Source organism: Aythya ferina (genome assembly GCF_964211825.1).
Source record: "Aythya ferina genome assembly, chromosome: 17".
NCBI classification, from domain to species: Eukaryota; Metazoa; Chordata; class Aves; order Anseriformes; family Anatidae; genus Aythya; species Aythya ferina.
In genome coordinates, this window is record NC_140316.1 from 6,091,924 (window position 1) to 6,117,741 (window position 25,818).

The 25,818-nt window shown below is 43.5% G+C and overlaps 1 protein-coding gene across 2 annotated transcripts in view; it reads right to left on the bottom strand.

The window, feature by feature from the left end:
* The window catches only part of UBE2L3 (ubiquitin conjugating enzyme E2 L3), a 243,152-nt gene that overhangs the window by 20,085 nt on the left and 197,249 nt on the right, over positions 1 to 25,818 (bottom strand). The window contains exon 9 of one of the 2 annotated variants that reach the window (XM_084491615.1): positions 10,820 to 10,981. In XM_084491615.1, the coding sequence (XP_084347741.1) occupies positions 10,820 to 10,831 (12 nt within the window). In that variant the 5' untranslated portion in view covers positions 10,832 to 10,981. Of the gene's footprint in view, positions 1 to 10,819; positions 10,985 to 25,818 lie in introns of both variants that reach the window. The other variant, XM_084491616.1, reaches the window with a different exon arrangement.

Consider the following 25,818-nt stretch of genomic DNA (forward strand, 5'->3'; position numbering starts at 1 on the left):
TGAGAAGTGAGCGGTGCATCCCTCTCCGAATAACTCAGGAGACAGGATGGCTGGTAAATGCGTGTGCCATTGCTTGGAAGATTATTGAAATGTACATTACAGCAGATATCTTGATGTCTCTTCTGAATTCCAAAGCTGGGCAGGTCCTAGTTCCTGAGGAGTTGTTCTCCTGTCCCAGTTTGGGGTGGGGGATGAGAATGGGGCTGTCCCAGTGTAAGGGTTTTAGATGGCCCAGCAGCATTACAGTTTGGGTAACAGACACATGGCCAACAGCTTTAGGGATAAATTGTTTCTCTCTAAGTAACAGTACAGTAACAAACACTAATCAGTCGTACAATTATCCATGTTGTTTCATTAGTACAATGAACTGTATTGGAACAACAGCAGATCCAGTAATTCTCTAGTATTAGAGTTACTGCGGGCTAAACTTCACATCCAGGTGCACAAAGACTGACAAGAAGCAAGACTTCTTCAGGCAAGTGACTCAGACTAGCCACCAGGCTTTGGGAATTCCCCGTTCCCGGATCAGACTGACCTCTCTTGTTGGTGAGTCACGGCAGCACGACCTGGACTTGTCAGCCAAGCGTCACATCCCACCTCTGCTCCTCCTCTGTGCCCTTTTTGTCCCTGGTGCACATGGGGCCTGGAAATAACCACTGCTATGGGCTGACCCCGGCCAGCAAAAAGGGAACGTGATGAAGCTCAGGTGAAAGAACTGGAGAATCAGCATCAGAATCAAACAGAATGATATCAGTCACCATTTCAGGAACTTGAACAGCTGAAAAAGAGGGAAAACATAAATGTGTAATTTAAGAGCTGCCACATTGCATGTTCTTCCATGGCACAGACCTCGGCGGAGGATTCCAGTGATCTTTATAGCATTAAAGATAACTCTGACACTTCTGAGAAGAGCCCTGGCATCCCACGTCAGTACCTCAGAATCAGATTCTGTACAAAACAAAAAGAGCCCTAGGTTTTTCCTTCTTTCAAAGAAGGACAATAAAGGATACAGAGAACCATTAACAAAAGTGTTCCTTAATAGTAGAGTTGCCAAGACAATCTCCAGCAAAACTTAACCGAAAACTTAGCTGAATACAGCTGTGATCTTTCTGATGATCCTAAAAAGCAGCCTGAAGCAGAGCTTCCTCTAATGGCTAGAGAATAAGGTTTATTCCTTTTGAGGTATGGATGAGGCTGGTTTCTCTGAGGAAAAGCTGACAGGCGGCAGAAGAGGACTGGCTCCCTCTAATTTTATAGTTTCAGATGATCTGATGACAATTTTGCCTCCACAGCCAACTGATTTCTTGCAGAACACAGATCATGAAGTGAGTTTTTGCAGCAAAGTGTTAGTATTAGAGGAAAAGGGGGTAGTCTTGACAAAGGAATCTCTGTCAGTGTTGGCTGATAGACGAGGAGACAGAGATTCCTCTTCATCATGCAGCAGTACCTTATCCAAGAAATCTCATCCTAATCAAACAATTTGCAAGAAGTATTATTATTGGCTGGGAGCCTCCACTTGTGCTAGCTGCGTGGGAGGAGGTGCAGAACTATAACATTTATGTAGATACCAAATGTAGTTTATATAGCCAGAATGTGAGATTTAGCTCAGAGACTCAAACAGCGACTGAAGGCTCGGATTTAAAGAAATAAGACCTACTGAATTTCAGCTCAAAGCATAAAATGGAAATGAAATTCAGATAAGAGGCAGCATACTATCCTGGTAGGGAAAGACTTCCAGACAGCTCCAAAAGGTTTGAAGTTTAGGAGTATCATTCCTACTTCAGAGGTCACTCAGAAGCCAAGCAGCAGCAATTATTTGCATGCTGTGTACCTTAATGAAAGGCACTGTGATGCAGCAAAGCCAGGGTTCTACTGCTCTGCTTTCCAAAGCTTGCAAAGCAACACACAGCATGAAGCAAAAGTGAGAGTGTGGCCTAAAGACATGAAATAGCACATTAACCAGAAGAAGCAGGAGGAAGAATCAGCAGCACTGAGACTTGTTACTCCACCTGCACAACTACCGCATGCTCCACTGGGTGTTCAGGTGGTAGCCTGGCTTCTCAGCTGTACCAGCGTCAGTTAATTCTGGAGGCTCTTCCAATGAAGACTGCTGTTTATATCAATGGATAAAGTGACAGAAGTTGCATCTCCAGCACTGGGAGCACCCTGGTGGTTCTGCCCCATTAACAGGTGCTCCACATACCTCAGAGTTTTCATAATTACTTTGTCTCCAGAGGAAGGATCTGTTGTTTCTACACAGAACGTCCTACACTGAACGTCAGGAACAGGAGACTGCAAATTGAATCATCCTAACTATCATAGTCATAGTTATGGTCTTTCTTTTTGGAAGAAGAGGGTCTAGCTTCAGGTGTTTGGGGGAATAAACAGCATAGAAACAGGAGATAACAATAATCCTACCTTGCAGGAATCTCTCTTTCCCTTCACAACATGTTTACATCAGAACAACATTGAGAGCATAGGCCAATTCCTGACATCTTTGCTTTCCAGCCCATTCTCAGGGGAGATAGGTAACAACAATTCTCTAAGTATATCTGTGGCACTTTTTGACTGTGATCCCATATCTATGTCACCTAATCTTGAGGCAGCTGAGGGTAAGGTGTCATGTAAGAGAACTCATTAAATACATGTGGAAAGTAAACCTCCATGTAAAGCTCAAAGTATTTGAGTCTGTGAATGATGATGGATTTCTCCTGCATGTGCAAGGACAGGGGCAGAATTATATGGCATATTGGGTATAAATGGCAAGGTTTTGGAAGTGGGGATCTGCTTGGGTGCCCTCTGTGCGAGGTGGTCTGAGGTGACCTGTGCCAGTCATGGTTCCAGCCAGCTCTGCAGCACACCATAGCTGGCGGGGAAGAAGACCGGCCTGGCTCAACAGAGAATTGTGGCTTGATCTTAGGAGGAAAAAGAGGGTTTATAAGCTTTGGAAAAGTGGGCAGGCCACTAAGGAGGACTTTAAAGAAGTAGCGAGGCTGTGCAGGGACAAAATTAGGAAGGCCAAAGCTCATCTGGAGCTCAATCTGGCTACTGCCGTTAAAGATAACAAAAAACGTTTCTATAAATACATCAACACAAAAAGGAGGACTAAGGAGAATCTCCATCCTTTACTGGATGCGGGGGGAAACTTAGTTACAAGAGATGAGGAAAAGGCGGAGGTGCTCAATGCCTTCTTTGCCTCAGTCTTTAGCGGCAATACCGGATGTTCTCTGGATACCCAGTACCCTGAGCTGGTGGAAGGGGATGGGGAGCAGGATGTGGCCCTCATTATCCATGAAGAACTGGTTGGTGACCTACTACGGCACTTAGATGTGCACAAGTCGATGGGGCCAGATGGGATCCACCCAAGGGTACTGAGGGAACTGGCAGAGGAGCTGGCCAAGCCACTGTCCATCATTTATCAACAGTCCTGGCTATCGGGGGAGGTCCCAATCGACTGGCGGCTAGCAAACGTGACGCCCATCTATAAGAAGGGCCGGAGGGCAGACCCAGGAAACTACAGGCCTGTCAGTTTGACCTCAGTGCCAGGAAAGCTCATGGAGCAGATCCTCCTGAGAGTCATCATGCAGCACTTGCAGGGGAAGCAGGCGATCAGGCCCAGTCAGCATGGCTTTATGAAAGGCAGGTCATGCCTGACGAACCTGATCTCCTTCTATGACAGAGTGACGCGCTGGGTGGATGAGGGAAAGGCTGTGGATGTGGTCTACCTTGACTTCAGCAAGGCTTTTGACACCGTCTCCCACAGCATTCTCCTCAAGAAACTGGCTGCTCTTGGCTTGGACTGGCGCACGCTTCGTTGGGTTAGAAACTGGCTGGATAGCCGGGCCCAAAGAGTCGTGGTGAATGGAGCCAAGTCCAGTTGGAGGCCAGTCACTAGTGGCGTCCCCCAGGGCTCGGTGCTGGGGCCGGTCCTCTTTAATATCTTCATCGATGATCTGGACGAGGGCATCGAGTGCACCCTCAGTAAGTTCGCAGATGACACCAAGTTAGGTGCGTGTGTCGATCTGCTTGAGGGTAGGAAAGCTCTGCAGGAGGATCTGGATAGGCTGCACCGATGGGCTGAGGTCAACTGCATGAAGTTTAACAAGGCCAAGTGCCGGGTCCTGCACCTGGGGCGCAATAACCCCAAGCAGAGCTACAGGCTGGGAGAGGAATGGTTGGAAAGCTGCCAGGCAGAGAAGGACCTGGGAGTGATGGTGGACAGTCGGCTGAATATGAGCCAGCAGTGTGCTCAGGTGGCCAAGAAGGCCAACGGCATCCTGGCTTGTATTAGGAACAGCGTGACCAGCAGGGCTAGGGAGGTGATCGTCCCCCTGTACTCAGCTCTGGTGAGGCCGCACCTCGAGTACTGTGTTCAGTTTTGGGCCCCTCGCTACAAGAAGGACATCGAGGTGCTTGAGCGGGTGCAGAGAAGGGCGACGAAGCTGGTGAGGGGCCTGGAGAACAAGTCCTACGAGGAGCGGCTGAGGGAGCTGGGCTTGTTCAGCCTGGAGAAGAGGAGGCTCAGGGGCGACCTTATCGCTCTTTACAGATACCTTAAAGGAGGCTGTAGAGAGGTGGGGGTTGGCCTGTTCTCCCACGTGCGTGGTGACAGGACGAGGGGGAATGGGCTTAAGTTGAGCCAGGGGAGTTTTAGGTTAGATGTTAGAAAGAACTTCTTTACAGAAAGGGTTGTGAGGCATTGGAACAGGCTGCCCAGGGAAGTGGTGGAGTCACCATCCCTGGAAGTCTTCAAAAGACGCTTAGATGTAGAGCTTAGGGATATGGTTTAGTGGAGGGCTGTTAGCGTTAGGTTGGAGGTTGGACTCGATGACCTTGAGGTCTCTTCCAACCTAGAAAATTCTGTGATTCTGTGATTCTGTGGATGAGCTTGTGGTACCTCTGTGAAAACACATTCAAAAGAAGGCAGAAAATTCTGAGGAGAAGGGAACGTGGGAATGACAGAACAACAAGGTCAGAGCACTATGAGGTGCCCCGTAGTGGAGCAGGCACACCCCTGAAGGGACTGCAACCTGTGGAGCGCCACGGTGAGCTCCAGGATGTCCACAGCAAGCTCTGCTGGGATGCCAGTGGTAGCCAGGCCACCCATACTCACCAGGCCAAAACAGTTGCAGCTGGAAGTGTCCTCAAACACATCCCAATGTGGTTTGAGGAAGAGCTGCCTGAGGGCCAGGGGAAGGTGAGCAAGCAGCTGGGGGCGGCCTGGCTGCTGGCCGTGGCCGGCCCACCACAGGTGGACAGAGGGGCCTTGGCCCTTCTGACTTCCTAAAAGCTTTCTCAAAGTAGGAAGACAGTAATTTTAAAAATATAATTCTATCAAAGAGGGACACAGCTTAAAAGCAAAGCAAAAACAAGACAGAGATTAAAAATGTGATTGTTACAAAAAACTAGTATGATTGGTATCCATAAAAAGCCTCCAGCCAATCTGTACATCTACCGTTACATGTGGCAGAAGAGACCACAATGAAAATCAGTTCCACTTCAAGTTTTAACCATTAAGGTAATATTGCTCTTTTTTTTTTTTTTTTTTTTTAAATGAAAAAGACAGAAATGCTAGTCCTTAAAAGAAGGAAAAAGGAGCTCTTTCATCTCTTATTAGCTATATGCATACTATCTAAATGGCTGTTGCCTCCACACCAGGTAGAAGTTGTAGCAACAGACATGAACTTCTACTGCTTTTCAGGTCTTCTGCAAGATAACACTCACTCAGTTGCCTGTTCCTTCTCCCTCTGATTTCAAGTTCTGTTAAAATGGAAGGAGCAGCTCCTTACCAGCAGTAAGCAGAATATTGCAGCAGGAGACAAGCCGCAGAGGCACTTCAGTTAGTACAGAGCCCTTTCATAGCAGAATCCATGTGACTTAGACTCATGACATTCTCATACAAATCCTGTTCATCTGAGATCTTAATGTGAAGAAAGACACTGCTTTCTTCAACCAGCAGAAGAAAACCCCACACAGCTGTTCTCACTAAACTTCATTTTATCTGGAGTGAACTTAGGAAACGTATATTTTTTTACCATTATTATTTTTAAATACTGCAACTTTACCCTGTTTGTTAACCCACAAATGTCTCTTCACCAGCTAGGTGTGTATATAGTGTCTCTATTTTTGTATGTAGAAGCCAAAAAAAATGAACATATCTTGTCCCAATTGAACTGAGTGTTTTTTTCCACTGACTTTCAAAGTATACAGCTAATGCTAAAATTCTTGTCCACTTCTAGATAGAAACACAGACTTTTATACCAGAAATATGTCTTAATTGATACATCACAGAGGAGTGACTGCCAAAAACAGTCTTCTGCTAGGACATGAATGAAATACCTATGAACATCATAAGTTCTCCTATACTCAGAAAAAAGTTATTCTTAGCTCAGATTTCAAAATGCAGGGTTCTGCTCAGTTAGCACTCAGGTATCCAGTTTTACAATGACTCCATCCATGTTGACAACTCCACCAAGTTACATCCAGAATCACCTTTTGTGCACTTAATATAAGGTGTTTCCCCCCTCCCCCCATAACTGATTAAAGCATTTTCTCTGTAGATACTTGTTTGCTTGGAATGTTACACTATTCTACTCATTAATGTTTAAAAATACACTAGAAATAAGGCAAGTATTTCTATATGAAAAAAGTATGATCGGATCTGGCTATGTTACATTTAGGGTATTTTAAATATGTAAGTGTTAATATATTTAAAGAAAATTCTTTATATTAAAGATAATTTATTTAGACCAGTGGAAGGCTTACTTTATTTTTTTTTAATAGTATTGTTTGTCTCTTCCCATATTTCACTTTTTAGAAAACAAATTTGTTTAGTTTTTGGATGTTGGAGATGGCTTGTTTTTAAGTAAGCCTTTATAGCAATAAAACACTCTTTTCAGCATTTGCTCTTGTCCTTCACTGAATGGTGTTTTCAAAAGTATAACTTTAATAAAGTTATTTAGCCCTTCTGATGTATTTCATTCCATGACTAACTGATAAATCAATCTCTTTGACGAGCAGGGGATCCTGTGACTGGGAGGGGGGAAGAAAAACCCACAGTATTCCTTTCCAACATTCAGTCATTTCCTAGAATTCTATAACTGAAAAACAATTGATAACGAAAGAAACACTTGCTTCTAAAGCAGAATTAGCCACGCAGAAAGCAATTTAAAATGATTGACTTCAGAAATAGCGATTAAAGCCATGAGATGGCAGCAGAGCCCAAGAAACGAGTACCTTATGGACAGTGACACAGCAGGGATGTCTGCGTTATCACCTCTGTCCTAAATGACTTTCCTAAGTGCCTCTGCTGTTACTTGCAATAAGAAGTCCAGAGAATGCTAATCAAAGCGCCTGTTCTTCATTTGTGAGTTACATTTCTTTTTGTATTTCTCACAGCTGCGATAATTTGATCAGTAATCAGATCTCTATTTTAAATAAGTGACTTCTCCCCTATCCCCCAAGTTTATGCACATTCTTATATCTGCCTCCACTTTGGAAAAGCCCGTTTCAAAAACAAGGATGAATTTTTAAACCAAATCTGAATTTCTAGTATTCATTGCTTTGACACAAGTAAGTTTAGGAATACTCCATTACAGAAATGTAATTGTACTTAAAAGCATGTATTTTTTTTAAAGATATCAAATATTACAAAGAAAGGTCTAAATTGAATATAATGGAATGGAGAAGATTGCAAGACTCAAGGTACTTAAAGGAAAAGTTAAGAAGCACTTTTACATCAAATAAATTGCAGAGAGATTGTCTCCAACCCTTAAAATACTTTAATACTTCTTCCCATATCCTGTCACTCTAAATTACGTCACTTTCATAGTGACCAAAAAATGTTTAAATATCACTGTCATATGGGGAGAAAAAAGGGACAAAGAGACAATCTTTTACCACAGTAACTGTTAGTAAAGATAGATATGAACTCAAGCAACATAGAAAGGATTGAGAGTGCTGTCAGAAGTCTGTCTCTCTAGTTGTATAGCTACAAGTTTGGGAAAAAAACAGAAAAATGAATAATCCAGTGGTCTAGAACAAGCACGGGTCCTGAAGATTGGGCCTGATGAAGTCAGGGGTGCAGGACAAGATCAGGACAGTTTGGGGATGGATTCTGTCTCATTTGTGGGGAAGCCATGGGGGTAGCAGGAGGCAGCGTGTCTGACGGCTCCTGCTGGGAAGGAGGGAGGACGTTGTACGGCTGCTGAAAGCCTGGATCAGCCATATCCTTACGGATCCCCAGCCACAGGTCAGGTTAGCTCTCAGCTTGCAACAGCCAGCAGGAAAGTGAGCCGGGCACTGCTGCTGAGTAGCAGCTACGAACTGGGCTGCCTGCCATCGTGGGGGGCACAGCCTGGGTCCTCAGATGGAGCTCACACTGAGCGGTGCTGAGCCAGGCTGAAGCAGAAAGCAACGCAGCAATAGGTAGAGCACTGGGTTTTCCTGGGGCGTCCTGAATACCACTAGGTACAGCTGTCTGAGATATCACCACCTGCATGTGAGCTGCAAGTTCACTGAAATACTAGGCAGCTGAAGGACAAAGGTGGTGTGTGTGTATCATTTGGCTGTGGACCTTGAAGGTGCTGAAAGGATGACTGGCAGGTCTTATGCCCTAGGAGGTGTTGTTTTAATTAAAATAACTGAAATTTCCATGAGATGCACAAAGACAGACCACTCTAAAGGACTCAAGATACTATAAAAACAACTGCACATTCACAGAGAGATGGCATTATATGACTGATTATTATTTTAATGTCCAATTTCTATGTTTAAGTAGGGCCATGAATGCCTAATTTAGTATTAAAGATATATTCATTCACATCCAGGGTTTAATTTGAAGAGCTATTGAGGGGTAACATTTAAATGAACCACCCTCCAGAAGCTGAACACATATTTTAATAAATCAGCTTTGAAAGAAGGCGTCATCTCTCAGCAACCATGTTCTCCAACAAAAATAATAAAAATCAGAGGTAATGGTCCAGACTCCTAAGTCAAGCCTTTGCCTACACCTGTGCCCTCAAAACTAGATTGCTTTGCTGCCCAGGCTGTGAGCTTCTGAGCCCGGGCTCAGGCATGGGTGAAATTCAGCCCTTCAGGCACACAGGTATGCAACATGACTGGTGGATGAGTGGCACTGGCAGACACACACACAAGCCCATAGGGTGGTTCACATGTCAGTCCTGTAAAATGCAGCCAAAAACATAATGCATCACTCCAGAAGTATTTCCTCTAAGAAATACTTTTTTTTTTTTTTTTTTTTTTTTTACAGCAAAGCTGACACAGGCTGTGCACAAACAGTCACCCTTCACAAGAAATGCTTAAACATTCTTAGTTTCTCAGCTCAGTTACTTCTGCACACATTTGATGGAACAGATCCTGTGGAACAATGCCACAAGGCCAAGTCTAGTTTTATTAGATTCCAGTATTTAAGAAACAAAAAACAAAAACAAAACACAAAAAACTAACAAAACAACACCCTAATATTATTTTAAGCAATGAAAAGCAGGAGTGGCATCCACTTTAAGGGGATATATTTTGCTATGACTTTTACCCCTGACCTTTTCCTGCACAGCATGTTTCATCCTCATGGCCCGAGCACAACTGGTGCTAGTGACTCAAGCTGTCACATCCATGTAAAAGGAGGAAGCAGAGCTGGCATTATGCAACTTGCCGCTTACTCACAGAGTGAATGTGAGTAAAGACAAATCCATGAAGTATGTGGCAGCCTCAAGGACTGCATCCTTCAGAGCACATTAGTCGTCTGGTTCCCCTCCACATGACCAAAAGCATGCTGTTAGTGTTCAGAAAGCTCCAGCACAATATGGTTTATAACAACTCATCTATGAAATATGGGGACCAAAAAGCTGTCTTTTTTTTTTTTTTTAAAACTAATGTTATCCATCCCATAAGAAGAACATTCTTAAAGGTTTGAAAAATCAAATCATAAAGTAGGAAGACTGAATTTTAAATTAAACTTATACATTACTTATCATCTCTAAAAAGGCAGGCAGATGATAAGAAGTATGACAAATGCAGAAATCCGTATTTTTAGCAACATTTCTTTACATATTGTATTGCAAAATAGCCCTCCAAATTCTAATAGAAATCACCATGACTTACTTTACCCTAGTAAAGAAAAATAGAGTCTAGAGAAAACACTGCTTCCATGGCTTATAGCTTTTAGAAATTACCTGCCAAGTGTGTAATTTTAAAGTGATTGTCTTCCATTAGAGCTACAATAAACAGCATGGTGGAAAATTCAATCTGATTAGCTTTTCTAATGAGCTGCAGGAGGTTGCGGAGGCCAGAGCAGAAGAATCTTAAACATTTCATCACTGATTACAAACCTGCCTCTGAATTAATCAGATAATGAAGTGCATGGATTTAAGGAACCTAATGCTGATCAACAAATTATCAGTGATCCTTGCAGATTTTTGGCAGGCTAAACTCTTTTTTTCCCCTAAGATTTCCTAAATCACCAAGGTTACAAAAAGCATGTACTATGTATGTAGCTTTCTCTGCAGTGACCAGCAGATTCAAACTTCATAATTTACAGAGCTATTTAATTTACTCACAACCTGTTCAATTTCCTTTCAGTCTCCAGGAGGGCTGTTGATATCACATGTGAAATTTAATTGAGACAGCAGCAATTAAGAAGATAAGATAAATCCAAACCTCTTTTAAGTACAGTTTCACTGGAAAAAAAGAAGCTCTTACTCTGTAAATGAGAGCAGAAAGGGTTTCAGGTATTGCTACTGCGCATTGTGCAAATCCAGATTTCTAAACAGAAACTAGCCCTGTCAGTAGAACTACTTACCACAGTGAGCATTCAAACTATGCTCGGGCTGACCTGCTGTTGTCTGTGCTGCTGCTGCATTCCTCTCCAGCCAATTCTTTCCCTTCTGTGTTGCTGGAGTTTAATCGTGCGCTTCCATTTTGCAGCAGAAAAACTGGCTGGAGGACCCCAAAGCAGTTGTATCTACTGAGGCAAAAGAACACAACAAATCAGTGCCACTGGTACTCAATATTTATATTTCAGCAACCCCAGTGCTCTCTGTAAGCATGTGTAACACCTCATGGTTCGTACTTCCTGTGAGACCTTGAGCTAGGTCTGAGGCACAGGGAGAAAGAGATTCACTTGCTGTTTCTTCTGAGTTGTGGAATACTTTGCTCTTGGGATTTCTTTTAATTTTCTGCTTAGTCACCAACTTAATACTCACTGAAAGATCAAAGCCATTACCGTTAAAATCTAATATACTGCTCTTGGCTACTGCCAAAATCAGGGTATGGACTAGATAGACCTTTGCTCTGATCCACTATGGCAGGTCTTATGTTCTTATTATGACTTAAAATTTACTTTCCCCAAAGGGATGTGCTTGTAGAAGTACATCTGTCAAGTGATTCATGAGAAGTGGACATAAAAGAGAACTGAATATGACTAACTGAATACATTAAAAAATTTAAACAAGTATTCCTGGCAAATGAATACTTGAAAGATCTTATGTAAAAACCCCGAATAACAACTTGAATTTGTCACTGCTGTAGTATCTGTTTTACACTTTAAATAGTTGCACCTTTAATCAAACATTTTTTTAACATTATGTATTGCCCTTTTCTTATAAAGACATATGGGTTTTTCCTTTCTGTCTCAGTTGTTTTGGATTAAAGAAGAAGAGGCAATTACAGGAATATCAAAGAAAGAGACAGAAGCAATCGCATGGATCAAATTATTATCTCATTGAAATCCAGGAGCCTGTTACTTTGTGAGTTCAGTCAGACTAGGATTCATCCTCATTGCTTGAAACAGTGGCAAATTTGTTTTAATCTCTGCACATCACTCATCTGTGCCCAGTATGACCTATCCTGCAAGGTTAGATTTTTGGTATTTGTCTGAATAGCTTTTAACATAGATAGCTCTGGAAATCAAAGATACTCTAGATAAAAATGCCAAAACTCTTTTGTAAAGTAGATTTTATAAGAAATTTCATTTCTTATTTCAGACTTCAAATGTTCAGAGTTACTGTGAAAGTAGAGGTGATTGATAGATTACTTTTTGAAAGCACGTTTTATTATAACACTTGTTCTTGAGGAGTAGGAATAAGCTCAGTTTTATGGGAATAACCATTTTATACATTACTCCTCACATCAGTGTGTATGCTTTCAAGTAGTGGCATGCACATGTTGTAAATAAGGTGTCTTTATGATTCCGATAGCGCATAATCCAAACAGGTCAGCCAAGGAAATAGAAATGGGACTGCATCTAAAGATGGAATGGCATAACACTGACACTCATATTAAACAATCTCATTTTTCTTCCAACTGCAGACAAAGCACTGCTCAGTGTGGTTTTGAGGGTGACACGTTGTCTCTAAAATGTCTTTTTCTAAGCACAATTTTGAACATCAGCTGTCTCATTGCTTTGGAGTTTTCATGACAGGCTCCATTTATAATGTTAGAAAACAGGACGCTGGAGCACCAGCAAGCCTTTCAAAACATCCAAACCAACAGGAATTCTGTTGGGTGCCATCTTAAGTTAAGTGGAAAGACGGCAACACCTAAAAATAAACAAAGATGAAAACTCTCTTTAAGCTATGATCAGTGGTGATTCTTGAGACATAAGAAAGGGTTTTCCATATCCCACCTACCTGTACAAGCAGACAGCAGAACAGAGTTGGGGAAACAGGGGAATAAAAACAACAATTAGCTCAGACCTGGCAAGTGACTAGTTTAGTTTAAAAATTTTCCCCCTCTGGGATTCCACATCCTCCCTAGATAACCTGGTCCACTGCTTCGCTGCCCGTAAACTCAGAAAGGAAGCCCTACCATTTAACCTAATGTACCTGCTGAAAATTAGCCAAGTATTTTTTGTTTTATGTTAGTAAACCTAAAGAGTGACTGATTGACACTTTAAGACATCAAATTAAAACACCATTTACATTGTTGGAGAATAGTAGTTTCCCTCATCACTCTTCTAAACTCAGAAAAGACATTTCTTTTAACCTTTCCTCCTGGGTCATGTTTTTTAAACCTCTTATCACTTTATCTCTCCCTCTCTCCTCTCTCCCCAGTTTTGCTCTTTTCAAACTGCAGAGTCCAGAACTAGAAACAGCAACTGGGCTGAACTCTAACAAGCACTAAACCGATCACAGCAAGTTTTCCATATGTGCTTTTTGTAGACACAGTCTGTGATAGATGACAACCCTCCATGCCATCCAGCTCCCTATGCACTAGACTCCTGTGCATTTATCTCATGGAGAACTAAAGTATTGCCACAAGTAACCAAGAGGAAAAATCATTCTAGATTTTAAAGTTAAGCAAATGTCTGAGAGCTAGCACATCGCCATGTGTTCTGACCTTGAGCAAGCTCAGCATCATGCCAGCTGAACACTACAGTAAGTGTAAGAAGGCCGTCCAGAGAAGTCTGTTTACTGGAGCATTATGATGGGTCAAAGAAAGTTCTTGGCAGGCTACATAAGCTCACGGGTCAGATATTATACAGGCCTGGTTTATGTCTTGCCTTTTATGTAGGAAGTTCTTGGGAAGTTCTTCAATAATAAAATTTCTGCTGCTCTTCTACACGTTGTTCCAATCTCTGAAGACCTACAGACTGAAAATCTAAGGTGCATGCTTTTGTTTACAGATGCTTGAAAATTCACGCATTTGCTATTGAAAATTATGGCCAGTAATTCCAAATCATTTAACAAAATAGAACATTTCCACATGGCTCCCAAATTCCTGTACCTCAAGGTCCTTCATGGCACACAGTAAAAATTAGATGGAAAGTCTGTAAATTATGGACACATATGGCGTGTACCTGTAAGGGTACCTTTAAATGATAGAAGATAGGCAGAACCCTAATGGATCAATGTGTATTCTTTACATGTATATGATTCTTTATATGAAGCTGAGAATGAAGGTAAGTCTTCAAATTAATTTTCTTTTAAACTTTCTCCGTTTTTGTAAAGCCCTGTAAAAAGCAACACTGTAAGTAGTAGTGGCTGGTAGGAGAAAACCAAAGTTTTAAACTGTACAGGAGCAAGAATAACTTTCAGGTCAGCAGTGTATTTTAATGAATTATTTTTTAATGTCCATATGCTATTAAAGTTATGTTTTTTTTTTTTTTAATTATTTTTTTTGGCGGGGAGAAGAAAATTAGTTTTGCATTTTCAAATACATGGCAGCATCTATACGAGGTTAGAGCAATGCAACGTAAGGCCAGCTCCAGCAGTCCTTACTCAGTTCTGGCTCGGTCAAGCAAGATCCACTGATCCTGAACAAATGTACACTGGACAATGACTTCAGGGCATGGCCTACAGAGAGGGCTTCATCCAGAGTCTTCGAACACAAACACACTTGTTAAGGCTATCACAGAATGAGTCGTTTGGTATGAATTTCCTTCATTAAGAGTCTAAGAGTGTCCCTAATAAAATTAGTGGAAATTGGCCTTCTGTCTTGAAAGAAAGCATTTTGGGGCATTCAGCTGAAATTCACAAGCAAAAGTTATTGCCACACAAGTGGGTTAGAATTTGGGTGAGACTTTGCAATGAGAGGAAACTGGGATGCTCTTTGGATAACGTAAGAGCAGTTTTTCATAATAAATGCATGGAGATGGCCAAATTCACTGCTGTCATCACTGCTCTGACTGTCTTGATTTAAATGAATTTCTCTCCCTTTACTCCAAACTGAGTACATCTCCTGGCCAAATACTTTTGAAAGCTTCCAGACTATCTAGTGACACAGCTAGACTTGCTAGATTAACTGCACGTACAAATTTGAGTGACCCAACTGCCACATGTTCACTAATCACTCGGGCCTGCTGGCAGCCCGGACCTGTGGCTGCTTTTTCAGTCCTGCAGAACGGTGAAGGCTGCAAGTCAAATCCGCTTTAGCTGAGCGAAGTGACTCGTATGCCATTTTTTGAATATATAGCTCTATAAATCTCAGGATGGCCTTTTGAACTGTATATTACTATAGAACTGTGGGAAACCCCTTTTGGGAGAGAAGTGGCACAGTTGATATTTATCACTACAAAGTCTATTGCAACACACTGTCTCTTTCCTTTGAAATAAAAGCTTTTGAATTACAGATGATCAAATATATTCACACCCCAAGCGAAACCAGAATATTTCTGGCTTTTTGCCAGTATCGGCTTGGGTGTGAAATATATGACATTTTGCATTATTTTTTTGCAGTAATAAAAGCACTTTCTCAGCTGAAATCTCCTCTGCCATCTAGCAAGTGCCACTGGGCTGCAGCTAGTTTAGATGCATGAGACTGAATCTATCGGTCCCATGACTGCAGAGAACAGTCCCAGGCACTGTGCTACACACTGCTTATAGATGCCACCATGGTACAATCACTGACCACATCTAGAATTTGACAGATTAGCAACAAGCAATACTTTGGGATATCAATTAATAAAGGTAATTACATTAATCTCTGCATGTGACCAGTGAAACAAGGCTGCTGTGCTGTCTGTGTGGAATGTGGCTGAGCTGGCGCTGAGAGGCATCTTACCTCAGCATTTCCAAAATCTCCAGCTCTGCAACCTGAATGTTGCATTAACTTATCTTCCCCTTTCATGTATTGACATTTCTTTCCTTTGGGGAAGGAGGCACAAGATTTTAACAAACTGAGAAAGAGGATGTTAACCTTTTAGAGGGATCAGTCGCAGAGTGAGTTCTGAGTTCACCTCCAATGCTCAGTGATTTCAGTGTTGCTGCTAATGTGTGTTTTTGTTTCAGTTCAGTGGTGCTAAAGAGGAAGAAGTATTCCTCTCGACAGAAAGGAGATGTCCCCTTATTAAAACCTGCTCACACCGTCAGGGGAAGAGAGTCTGGCAGATCAGCGAGGCCTCGCGGTGCAGAGGCTGACAGATTTCAGCCTGCTCAGCTGCCCACCTCCTGCTGAGCCGCAGCGAGGGAGCGGCTCGCACCGCCTCTGCAGGACCTAGAGGAGAAAGCAGAGCTGTCAGTACTGCTTCCAACGTCTCAACCCAATTGTCTTCGCTGTAATTAAACAGAAATAGAGAAGAACAAAAATTGCTTTTTCCTGCTACAGCAGTCACTTCTAACAGTCGATTTGTCTCCGAGCAGAGATCTCTTACTTGGGGCTTCATGTGACAGACAGGATCCTGCCGCCTGGGTCTTCATTTCCAACAGGGAATGCGTCAGGCTACGAGGCTTAGAATCTCACTTGGGGCTTATTTGTGGGCTGCCACCTTGGGCCTGATATACAAAGGTATCAAGGCCCCTCATGATGCCGACAGGAATCCAAGACCCTTAATTCATTTAAGCCTCTAAAGCCATGATCTGGAGTTTTGTGCTTAAACTGCTTAGAAGTTTATTAATCCCTTCTGGACAGCTATCCTCTTCCATTGCTACTTAAATGCCATTGTGAATCAGGAATGGTTTCATTCTTCAAATTCCCCCTTTCTTGAAAGGATTTTTTTTTTTTTAACCAGCTGCCACCTCCAGCCATCGATGTTTGGCACGGGCTCAGGATGCTGAGGGAGATCTGCGGTGTGTCCGAGTGCCCGTGTGCATGCGACTCACCAGTGGGAACAAAAGGCCTGGTGAAGCCTGCGTGTGCCCCACGCTGCTTCAAATGCTGAAAGCCACTTTTAGGAGACAATTTACAGAAAAATAAAAAAGTTTACAAACTGCTTTACGAGACAGTTAAATGGTTCCTGAGGGGGGGTCTTTATAATTGAATTATGAGAACAAAAGGAATCTGAAGAGCAGGCAGAGGCCTTAAGGCCCAACATGCTTGACCTCATTTGGTTTAATTGCACTGCTGGCTCTCTCACTACAACCTTCACTTGGAGAACAGTCTCTGGAAATCATTTAAACTCTTTGCTTCAGTTGCCTTTGTTAGTGATTTAGTCAATAATTTTATTACCTCTTTGGTGAGATAGCTCTGAGTGCCCCAGTCTTTAATTAAAAGCCTCTTAGGTTTGACTCTTTTAGCAATATGACCATATCTATCTGAGATCTTTATCAGAACCTCCCATAAATTTTATAACTTCCTCCGAGTCATCCTGGAGATGCTGTTTTCCATTGTGAATAAGCCTGACTCCCCCTGTGCTGCTCGTGTGTCCAGAGCGCGGTGCAGAGCTGAGGGCGAGCCGAGCCCTGCGGGTCCCCTCCGGCAGCAGAGCAGAGCCAGCGGGAGGGAGGCCAGGGCCACGCACGTCACTCGGCACGGAGATCGAAGAAGTGTCTGCAACTGGGGCCAAGTGGGGCCAGCAGAGGTACTGCAGCACTGCTGAATCGGGATTCGGTCCTTCCCCTGCCACCTCTCTCCTGCTGGTGGCTATGACAGTATTGATGCCACAGTCGCCAAGATTCTTCCCTCTCTTGGTACATAATGATTGTTAGATTTTGAGCAAGCCCTTCCTGCAAGCCTTATCCTTCAGACTGACTTTTTGTTTCTATCCTCCCTCCACTAACTTCTTTATTTTCAATACTGAGGCTATTTTTTAAAATGAGCTCCTGTTTTTCAGGGTGGTTTCTGTTCAGACCGTGATCTTCCTGAATCACAAACTCAGTGCAACATTTCCAACTCCAAGTGATCTGAAGTGAATGCCTGCAAAGCTGGAAGCAGTCACTACCCCTCTGAACACTACAGCGGTGGTGTTCAGTTCACTGGGAGCAGAGCAAGGGGCAGTAATGATTACTAAACCACTACAACTCCTGGTAACCTGATTCTGTCAAGGCTCGATCCTGCTGTGGCAGGGCTGTGGAGGGTGGCCTCCCTGGGAGCACATTCTGGAAACACATGGGTTTGATCCTGGCCAGTGTCATGCTCTGAATCCTTGTGCAAAGTGGGTCGACTGTGCCCCTTAGCAGATCTGTTCAGCCCCAACTGTAAGAATGGAGAGAGTTAGACAGAAACAGCAGCAGTGGGTCCATCCCAGCTGTCTCAGGTAAAGCTGCCAGGGAGAATATGCCAGGAGGTGGCACGTTTTCCCCCCATCCAGAGGTTGCTTCCAGCCTCCTCCCAGTGCAGGACTGGCCTTGGCAGACCCGCAGAGGGGCTCACGCATGCAGCAGCTCTCAACTGCTCACTTCTTTGGCTTCTTGCTGCTTGCTCAGCAGCTCTCTGTGCAGGTTCTCTAGGACTGGAGGAAGGCTCCCTGAACCTCCGACCCCACAGAGAATTTGATGACAATCTGCTTTCTAACAACACCAGTTCAGCCAGCTCTCCCATAAAAAGTGCCTGAGCATTGGTGCCAGCTGTAGCGCTGTCCTCTAGCTCCAGGCTCAGTCACAACCTTCCTGCCTCAGTTTCCCTTTCTGCAAAATTAGGGTAATCGTGCTGGACACCTCACGGGGGAGTAGAGGGGGCTCAAAGAGATTAATGAGCTCTTTGTAAAGTGCTTTGAATATGGATACAGCTACGGATAGTAAGTGCTAACTATCAATTATTAAGTGGGAGTCGGGTTTCAGGAGCTTTATAACAGGGAAAGGTTAAGCAAGTGTAATAGCAGAAGACATGTAATGAAGCTCAGCGCTGCCCTGTAGCACCGGCTATGAAAAGCTAATATCCACAGGAAAAATTCCAGCTCTGCGGCCTATGCAGAGTATTTTGCTCTGCTGCTATAATGATGACACTTAGAATTAGACCGACATAACCTAGAGAGCTCTGGGGACTCATCATCTCTGAGATTTCACTTAATTATTGGCAAACTCTGTCATTTAGTATCCCGAGCAGGCTGCGCTATGTATAACCAACACATCTAATTTGATTTCATCTTGAATTGCTCCTATGAGTGGTCTTGAATGGAACCGCATCTGGTATCTTGGCAACGTCTCTTCTTCTCTTGGAGAGAGCTGTCCTTGAATCTATAAAATGGATCTCTTACGGCGGGGGGTGCGTGTGTGTGCGTGTGTGCGTGTGTTGGGGGGGATAAACCCTCTGAGGGCACACAAAGGGAGGCTCTGCTTACATGCACATTTGATGTGTTCAGGTTTTTAATATTTTTTTTCCAGATAAATTATATCCACGAATCTTTGCGTGAATCTTTTTTGAACTAGGGCAGTGGATTTAAGAAGCACTGGGGTTACTTTACCCTTAATTGGGGCTTTCAAGAAGGAATTGGTTGTTGGTTAAATGCACAAAACACTGTTACTTTCCTCTATTTGCAATACACAATTAGAAGGGAGGGTGGGGGGATCAAATTTCACTGAGGAAGAAATAGTTATCATATAAGTCTAGTCAGAAATGTATTTTTCTGTGTAAGAAGGCTCAGGATTTTCCATGTGGGACACGAGGATCACTCGAGGATTCCCACTGCCTCAGGATTTCTCTGTCCAGCCTGCTCTTTCCCCTAACAGCTGGCTTGTGGAGAAGAAAACTCACCCCAACTTCCACATGCAGCAGAAAAATGGGAAACAATTCACAACTCATTACCTTCTTCAGTGTTTCGGATCTTAGGGAAAGCTCAGGTAAATAGCCTGTGGGTGAATGGCAATGGGTAAGTGGTGATGAGAAAATGAAGATGTGCCTTCTGCTGCTCTTGTTCTACATGGGGGAAATGTGCAAATAGCGCACACACATTTACGTGTGATTTTATTTTAGTAACTTCTCTCAGTTCCTACTATTCCTTGATAAAATGCCATTTTTTCTGAATTACTGGAACTTTACCTGCCACTTAAAACTTGTCCTCCTCTATTGCCGTACTATACTTAAATCACTGGAGTTATTCCAGACACTGCAGTATCCTACTCATCAATAAGAATCAATCCTGCAAGGCTGAAATCACAAGACTTTTTTCCATTTCTTTCCAAATATGGAGGATTTTATCAAATTTATAACCTAAACAGCTATGGGGAATCCTCTCCCTTTGTGTCATAAATGAAACATATTTAGGATCATATTTTGGAAGTAGTATGGCACTTTCAGCTCTGAAAAACAGAGAAGTACAACAGGAAAGCTCATGTTCTTGTTATTTCAGGTATGAAATAACTCAGGTTTATTTTTATGCTCTACAACTCAGAAACTGACACTTTTTTCAGTCTTCTCTTGTTTTTTTTTTCCAGACTATCAAATTAAAGTTTTAGTTGGACTAAAATATAGATTGGAATCATGAACATTATCAGCTACTTGGTAACTTGATGAAGTACTTGCCTACTTGATAAACTGATATTCTTGGAACTTTTTTTTTTTTTTTTTTTTTTTAACAGAAGGATCTTTTTCTGTTCCAAAGAAATCTGTAGTTACTTCTTGCATTCAAGACAGAATTTTATCAGAATCTAGGATGGCACAAACTGCCTATGTGCAACAGATACTTACTATTTACCCTTCTATCCTTCTTTGTCAATTCTCTTATGCAGAGTAAAAATGCATTAACACACGCATTTGTGAGTACACTGTGTTTGAGTGGTCAATGTGCATTCATCAGCTGTAATAAAATGCTCAGTGCTTCCTGGATGCACAGGATATGAATCAGTTAATGTGAAGAAGATGACCACATAGCATCATCATTACAGAACCGTATTAGCATTCTGCTGCCTGTGGAGCAGCTGTGGCAGTGTGTTACTACTCTGCACATTTCAACAGACTCAGCCAAAGAGAGGTAGATGAATGCAGTCCTCTGCTCAGGCACACAGAAGCTGATCATGAAAAGGTGTGATCTTTGTTTGGTATTTTCTTCTGGAGTTATATCCCTTACTTACAGGGCTTCTTTCTGACTGTTCTTCCCAATAACAACATGCTTTGAAGCACCGAGTAATAATTGCTGTTGTTATTTGCATTGCAGGTTTGATTGGATAGAGGACCTTTGTATGACGTTCCAAACAAATGGAGAAAATAAAAATGATGCTGACATGATGATGTTCTGGGTGATTAATAAGGGAAGCAATGTTTGGAATCAGGGTGGAGTTGGTAACATTGCAGGGAGATCTGTACGCCCTGCTGCAGCACAGTCCCTGCAGCCTGAGAGCTGTGTGGGGGACACTTCCTCTGGTGCATTGATCCCACTACATTTCAACGAAGCTGGATTAACTGGTAAAGAAAATGTTTATGAGCATCTATGAAAATAAGTGATGTCAAGACAAAACTAATCAGAACAAGTGGACTTGTACCTGTTTTGAAGTATAAGCAGACGTGGCTTTAATTTTTCTTTGATAACAGTTACTCAGCATTGGCCTTTCTCCAATTTAAAGAATAAAATCCAATTTCTGGTTGTTTTTGTATTTAAACCATCCTGCTGGCACTCTGCAATGGTATAGGTTAAAAAAAAAAAAAAAAAAAAAAGCCAGGACAGTCCTTTGATTAAAGAAAATTGATGACTGCCAGACTAGACCATTTCTCAAGGTCTCTGCCAGCCTTATGTTTCTCTCATTTGTCATCAGGTCTGGAAAAGTCTCTGCTCTCACTCATATCCATGTAGCTGCACCTCTTCTTTTTAGCCAAAGCAGTGGTGGTGTACAGAACTAGCTTGCCAAGAGTCAAAAAAGGAATTAGTGATCACGTCTGCGCAGAAACCAGACTTCTGGTTTTCCACTGCATAACCAGAGAGCCTGGCCTCCGACGGATCTGCTCAGCTGTCAGATCGGTCCCCCAGGGAGATACAATCTCTGCAAACCTCAGCACCTGAGCCTACCAGTCAAATGTTGAATTTGCAAACAATGTTTTTTAGGAATTCCTTTAAAATTCCTTCAGCCTCCTTCCAGTTTCGTTCTCATACCTGTCTCTTCACACGGCCACGCATCTCTTGCACACTTTCCAGGCCTCATAGGAAAGCTGCTCCCATCGCTTCCTTCCAAACAGCTTCTGGAGGCACAGCAGAAGGGAGCACATGTGCAGAGGTGGGGAGAAGAACTGGAGACAGGTTGTACTTGTGGGAAGATCAAATAGTCTGAAGAAGGGAACCCAGACTGTGCTGGCTTTGCCATAAAGCAGAGCATAAACGGGAGTCTGTGAAAGCTCTCAGAGGAAAATTTAACACAGAATGGCCAGAAAAGGCCAGGAATGTTTCAGACACCCTCCGGCCTGCCAGCAGCAGGTGTTAAATGCCAGGGCATGTGTGACACCTATGGCCATGAGACTGCAGAGTTCCCTTCCCTATTTAAATCGAACCTGCAGTGACCCCTCAGGATCCGCCTTCCACAGAAAATGAGGCTTCTGCAGTCTTGTTGTCTGCCTGTTCCTTGTCCCAGTAATGTTCGCAATGGATGACAAGTTTCGAGGAGAACCGTTTCAAAGATAGTAAGTTCCTACATTTCATGAAAGTGAGTGTCTGGACAGAATATGAAAGTTTTTGCCATAAAAATTTCCTGTAACAAAGATCTGGAAGAAGAAGTGAGGTTGTCCATCCCACTCTGAGTTTCATTCGAGTTTATCTCATTTTCCTCTGTGAAGTTTATCTCATTTTCCTGTGTGAAGAGTTTTTGAGTCTGAATCTGTTCTTGAAAACCTCTAGCAAGGGGATGCCTCAGCATCCGCTGGGAAACCCAGAGCTGCCACCCAAGGCTTTGCCTTCCTCCACACACTGCTGCCTCACCAGCTTGCTATGAAAGACAGTTTTAGAAAAAGTGAAATTAAGAAGCTTGAAAGGACATAGAAAAAGGAAAATACTCCTGAGAAACAACATTAGATATCAGCTCGGTATCCTGAGACAACTGCTGCAGACCACAGCAGCTGCCTATAGAGGCAGTCCCTTCCAAAATTTAACAGAATATTTGGAGAAACCAGTCCCAATAGTCCTGTAAGCACAGGCCAAAACACAGCAGTGCCAGATGTTGCCAATTTGTTGCAGACAATGTTTTGTATCACAACTCTCACTTAGGAGCAGGGGATGGTAAATGCAGCCCTACTACTTCTCTCCGGTAGCCTCTGCTCCTTGTGTCATTTCATTTTTGCTCCAAGACTACTCTACATACCATATGCTCTTGTGAGAGGCAGGGACCTGGAGCTAAATGTATATAAATACCACCAAGACACATCCCTCAGCCTTGAATCCGAGCGAGGATATTACTCCATTCTGAAGTGCAGCGAGATAAGAGCACGCAGCCAAATGCCAGCTCCATTAACAGCTCCGCAGAAAGCACACGGGTGCGCGCAGCACAAAGGCACTCAGCCCGCCGTGCAGCCACCTCCCGCACACACAGCACACAAGACCCCAGCCCTGCAGAAACTCAGCGTATTGCTGACCCATACATTTGCCTCGGGTCCCAGGCCGGCCCCAGCTCCGTTTGGGAACCCAGCAGAGGGCAGTCCTAAACAAGAGCCAGGAGATGTCTTGGGCGGCTGCGGCAAACCTGCGTTGGGGTCCTGCTCTTGTGATGCGAAGACCAGCCAGCTTGCTTTCTATTCATGCAGGGGCATTCAGCAAGGGAGGAAATCCTGACAGAAAACGAGCTTTCTGGGAAAAAAAGCAGAGACATTCGTTGGCACATTGCTCCTCTGCTGTGTGTTTGGTTTGCCAGGGGAAAAAGTGACAGCTTTCCGTGTCCTCCAGCTCACAGCCGTGGCTCCAGCCGCAGTATTTCTGCCAGGTTTGCTGGCAGTGCCTGAGAGCTGGGGATTATATTTCAGTATTTATTAGAAATAAAGCCAGGATATAGGGAAGGATAAAAAATCTTGTTTTAATGGGGAGAGTGCAAATGAGGCGTCAGCAGTTTTTGCTCCCCTTCACACCTTTGTGCTATCTTGTTGTTGCTGGTCTATCTTCCCTTCTCTCTGCCATCCTGCCAGACCAGCTCCCGTTGCCCTTTCACCCCTGCCATAGCGCAAAGGGGGGTTACAAATCCATCACTGCTCACAGAAAGCATTCAGCAGGGCTGCTCGGTCACCCTCTGCTTGGGTTGCTCTGTCTCTCAGCAATAGCTCGTGCATTTTGATTGCAAGCTCCGTGGGCCATAGCCACCCATAAATAATTAGGAAATACTGAGGGATTTAGCTCTGGCTTTCCCATTTTCAGAGCTGTCCTTTTCTCTGCTTTCAGTATCATATTTTATTTACTCTATGCTGAATATTCTGTCCCTGGACCTTCCACGTTTCCAGGAAAGTTACTTCAGGGTTTTGCCAAACTGGCTGGGGTCAGACAGACAGGGCAGGGAGGCAGCCGGGCATTCACACCTTCTTCCCAGCACCTCTCACGGCTCCGGAGTGTGCCAGCTCACAGTAAATCTTCCTGCTGCTTTCCGGGGAGCTAACTGCTTCTCCGCATGCAAAATTGCAACGAAGATGTAAGGAAGACTTAGTCAAATGTTTTGTGAGATAGGCCACTGTTTAGAAGGTAATCGCAAAGAATCAGGGAGGGCAGGAGCTGGCAGATGGCTGTGGGACAGGGGGTGGAAGCAAGCGCTGACTTCTGAACCGCTTCTGAGCAACGCCACAGCCCGGCCCGGTGCAGGTTGTGCTGCAGGATGGCGAACACGGGCACAATCTCTCTTCTGCCCTCCCGATTTAACGCCTGCAAGAAGAGATGAAAAACTTTTCTTGCCCTCACTCACAGGAGGGAAGTGATGGGTATGACACAAACCCCCGACTTTGGGAAATAAAGGCACTAAAATCAGTTCTACACGGGCTCCTTTGCTTCAGGTTTCAGCCAAACCCACCTCTGTCTCTCCATAGGCTCAGTTCTCCTGTAAGTGACAGAAATGTCTGTTGGACCAGGAGCTCGGGTCACGGCTCAGCCTCCAACACAAAAGCTTGTCCATCTATTGCTGGGTGTTTAAGTTCTTAGGTTTTGAATTCTTGTGGGCGACTCAAGGAAATAAATCTGATTTAGTGGCATTTAAAAAAATTATTGCTTGTAAGAGACACAGACAGATTGCAAACAAAGGGCTGGTTCCTGCTCCTGGTGCAGGCATGGAGCTGAGGCACCAGAGTTCACTCCTGACTGCTGCAGGACAAAGAACGAAGTAAGAGCCAGCTGGAAGGCCAAAAGCAGGCACCGACTTGCTGTCAGACCCTCGTGATTACCTCTGAGGGGAGAAACGCAGCTTGTAAAAAAAATTATAAGAGGATAACTGCACCTTCTCCTTCATGAAAATGAGCGAATTCCAGAGTGTTTCTTCCTCTGCCTGCTATGCGATTTGCTTCAGCTTCATTTCACGTGCTGTCTCACACAATAGCCTCCAGGGATTCTCAGGGAAAAAAAAATTTAGCTGCCTCACCTTCTATGCCCAACTCCTGCCTTCCTGCAAGAAAATTATTTGCTGCTTTCCTAACAAACCAGCTTCGGTTGTCACTGTAGTTAAGGTTATGTCAACACTTCTATTATAAACTCCTCTTGTCAGGAATTTACAAGTCGGCTGTAAAAATTCCCTTTGCACTTAATTCTGGCGTAGATGAAAAAGCCCCAGGAGCACATTAAAAAAAAATAATCAACATTTATGTATTAGATTTTAACACTTTCCAAGAAATGAAAATTTCCATGTTAGTGCAGACACCGTATCAGCAGACAAAGATGTACACCAATGGCTCCAGTCAGCGTGTGAATCCTCTGCTGAATTAAGTCACCTTGGAACGCTGCATGCCAGGGTTGCAAATGCAGAAACATCACTTTGAGAGGTACCGCTGGAACAAGAAGACAAGTCCCCCCCCAAAAAAGTCACCTAATTAGACTGCAGTAACTGAAAAGCAAGCCAGTCCCTTTACTGAGGGATACATCCTGTCTCTTGTACTGAGAAGCTGAGTTTAATGTATGAGGGTTTCACAGGAGTTGAGGAAGGATTATTTTCACCTGTCTAAAATATTTATCTCACCTTCATCCTCATTTGAGTTGCCCATAATCACCAGCACATTTAGCTTTTCTGGTGCATTACTGCCGTTTATTTTCATTTCAGAGACCGAACAGCGATA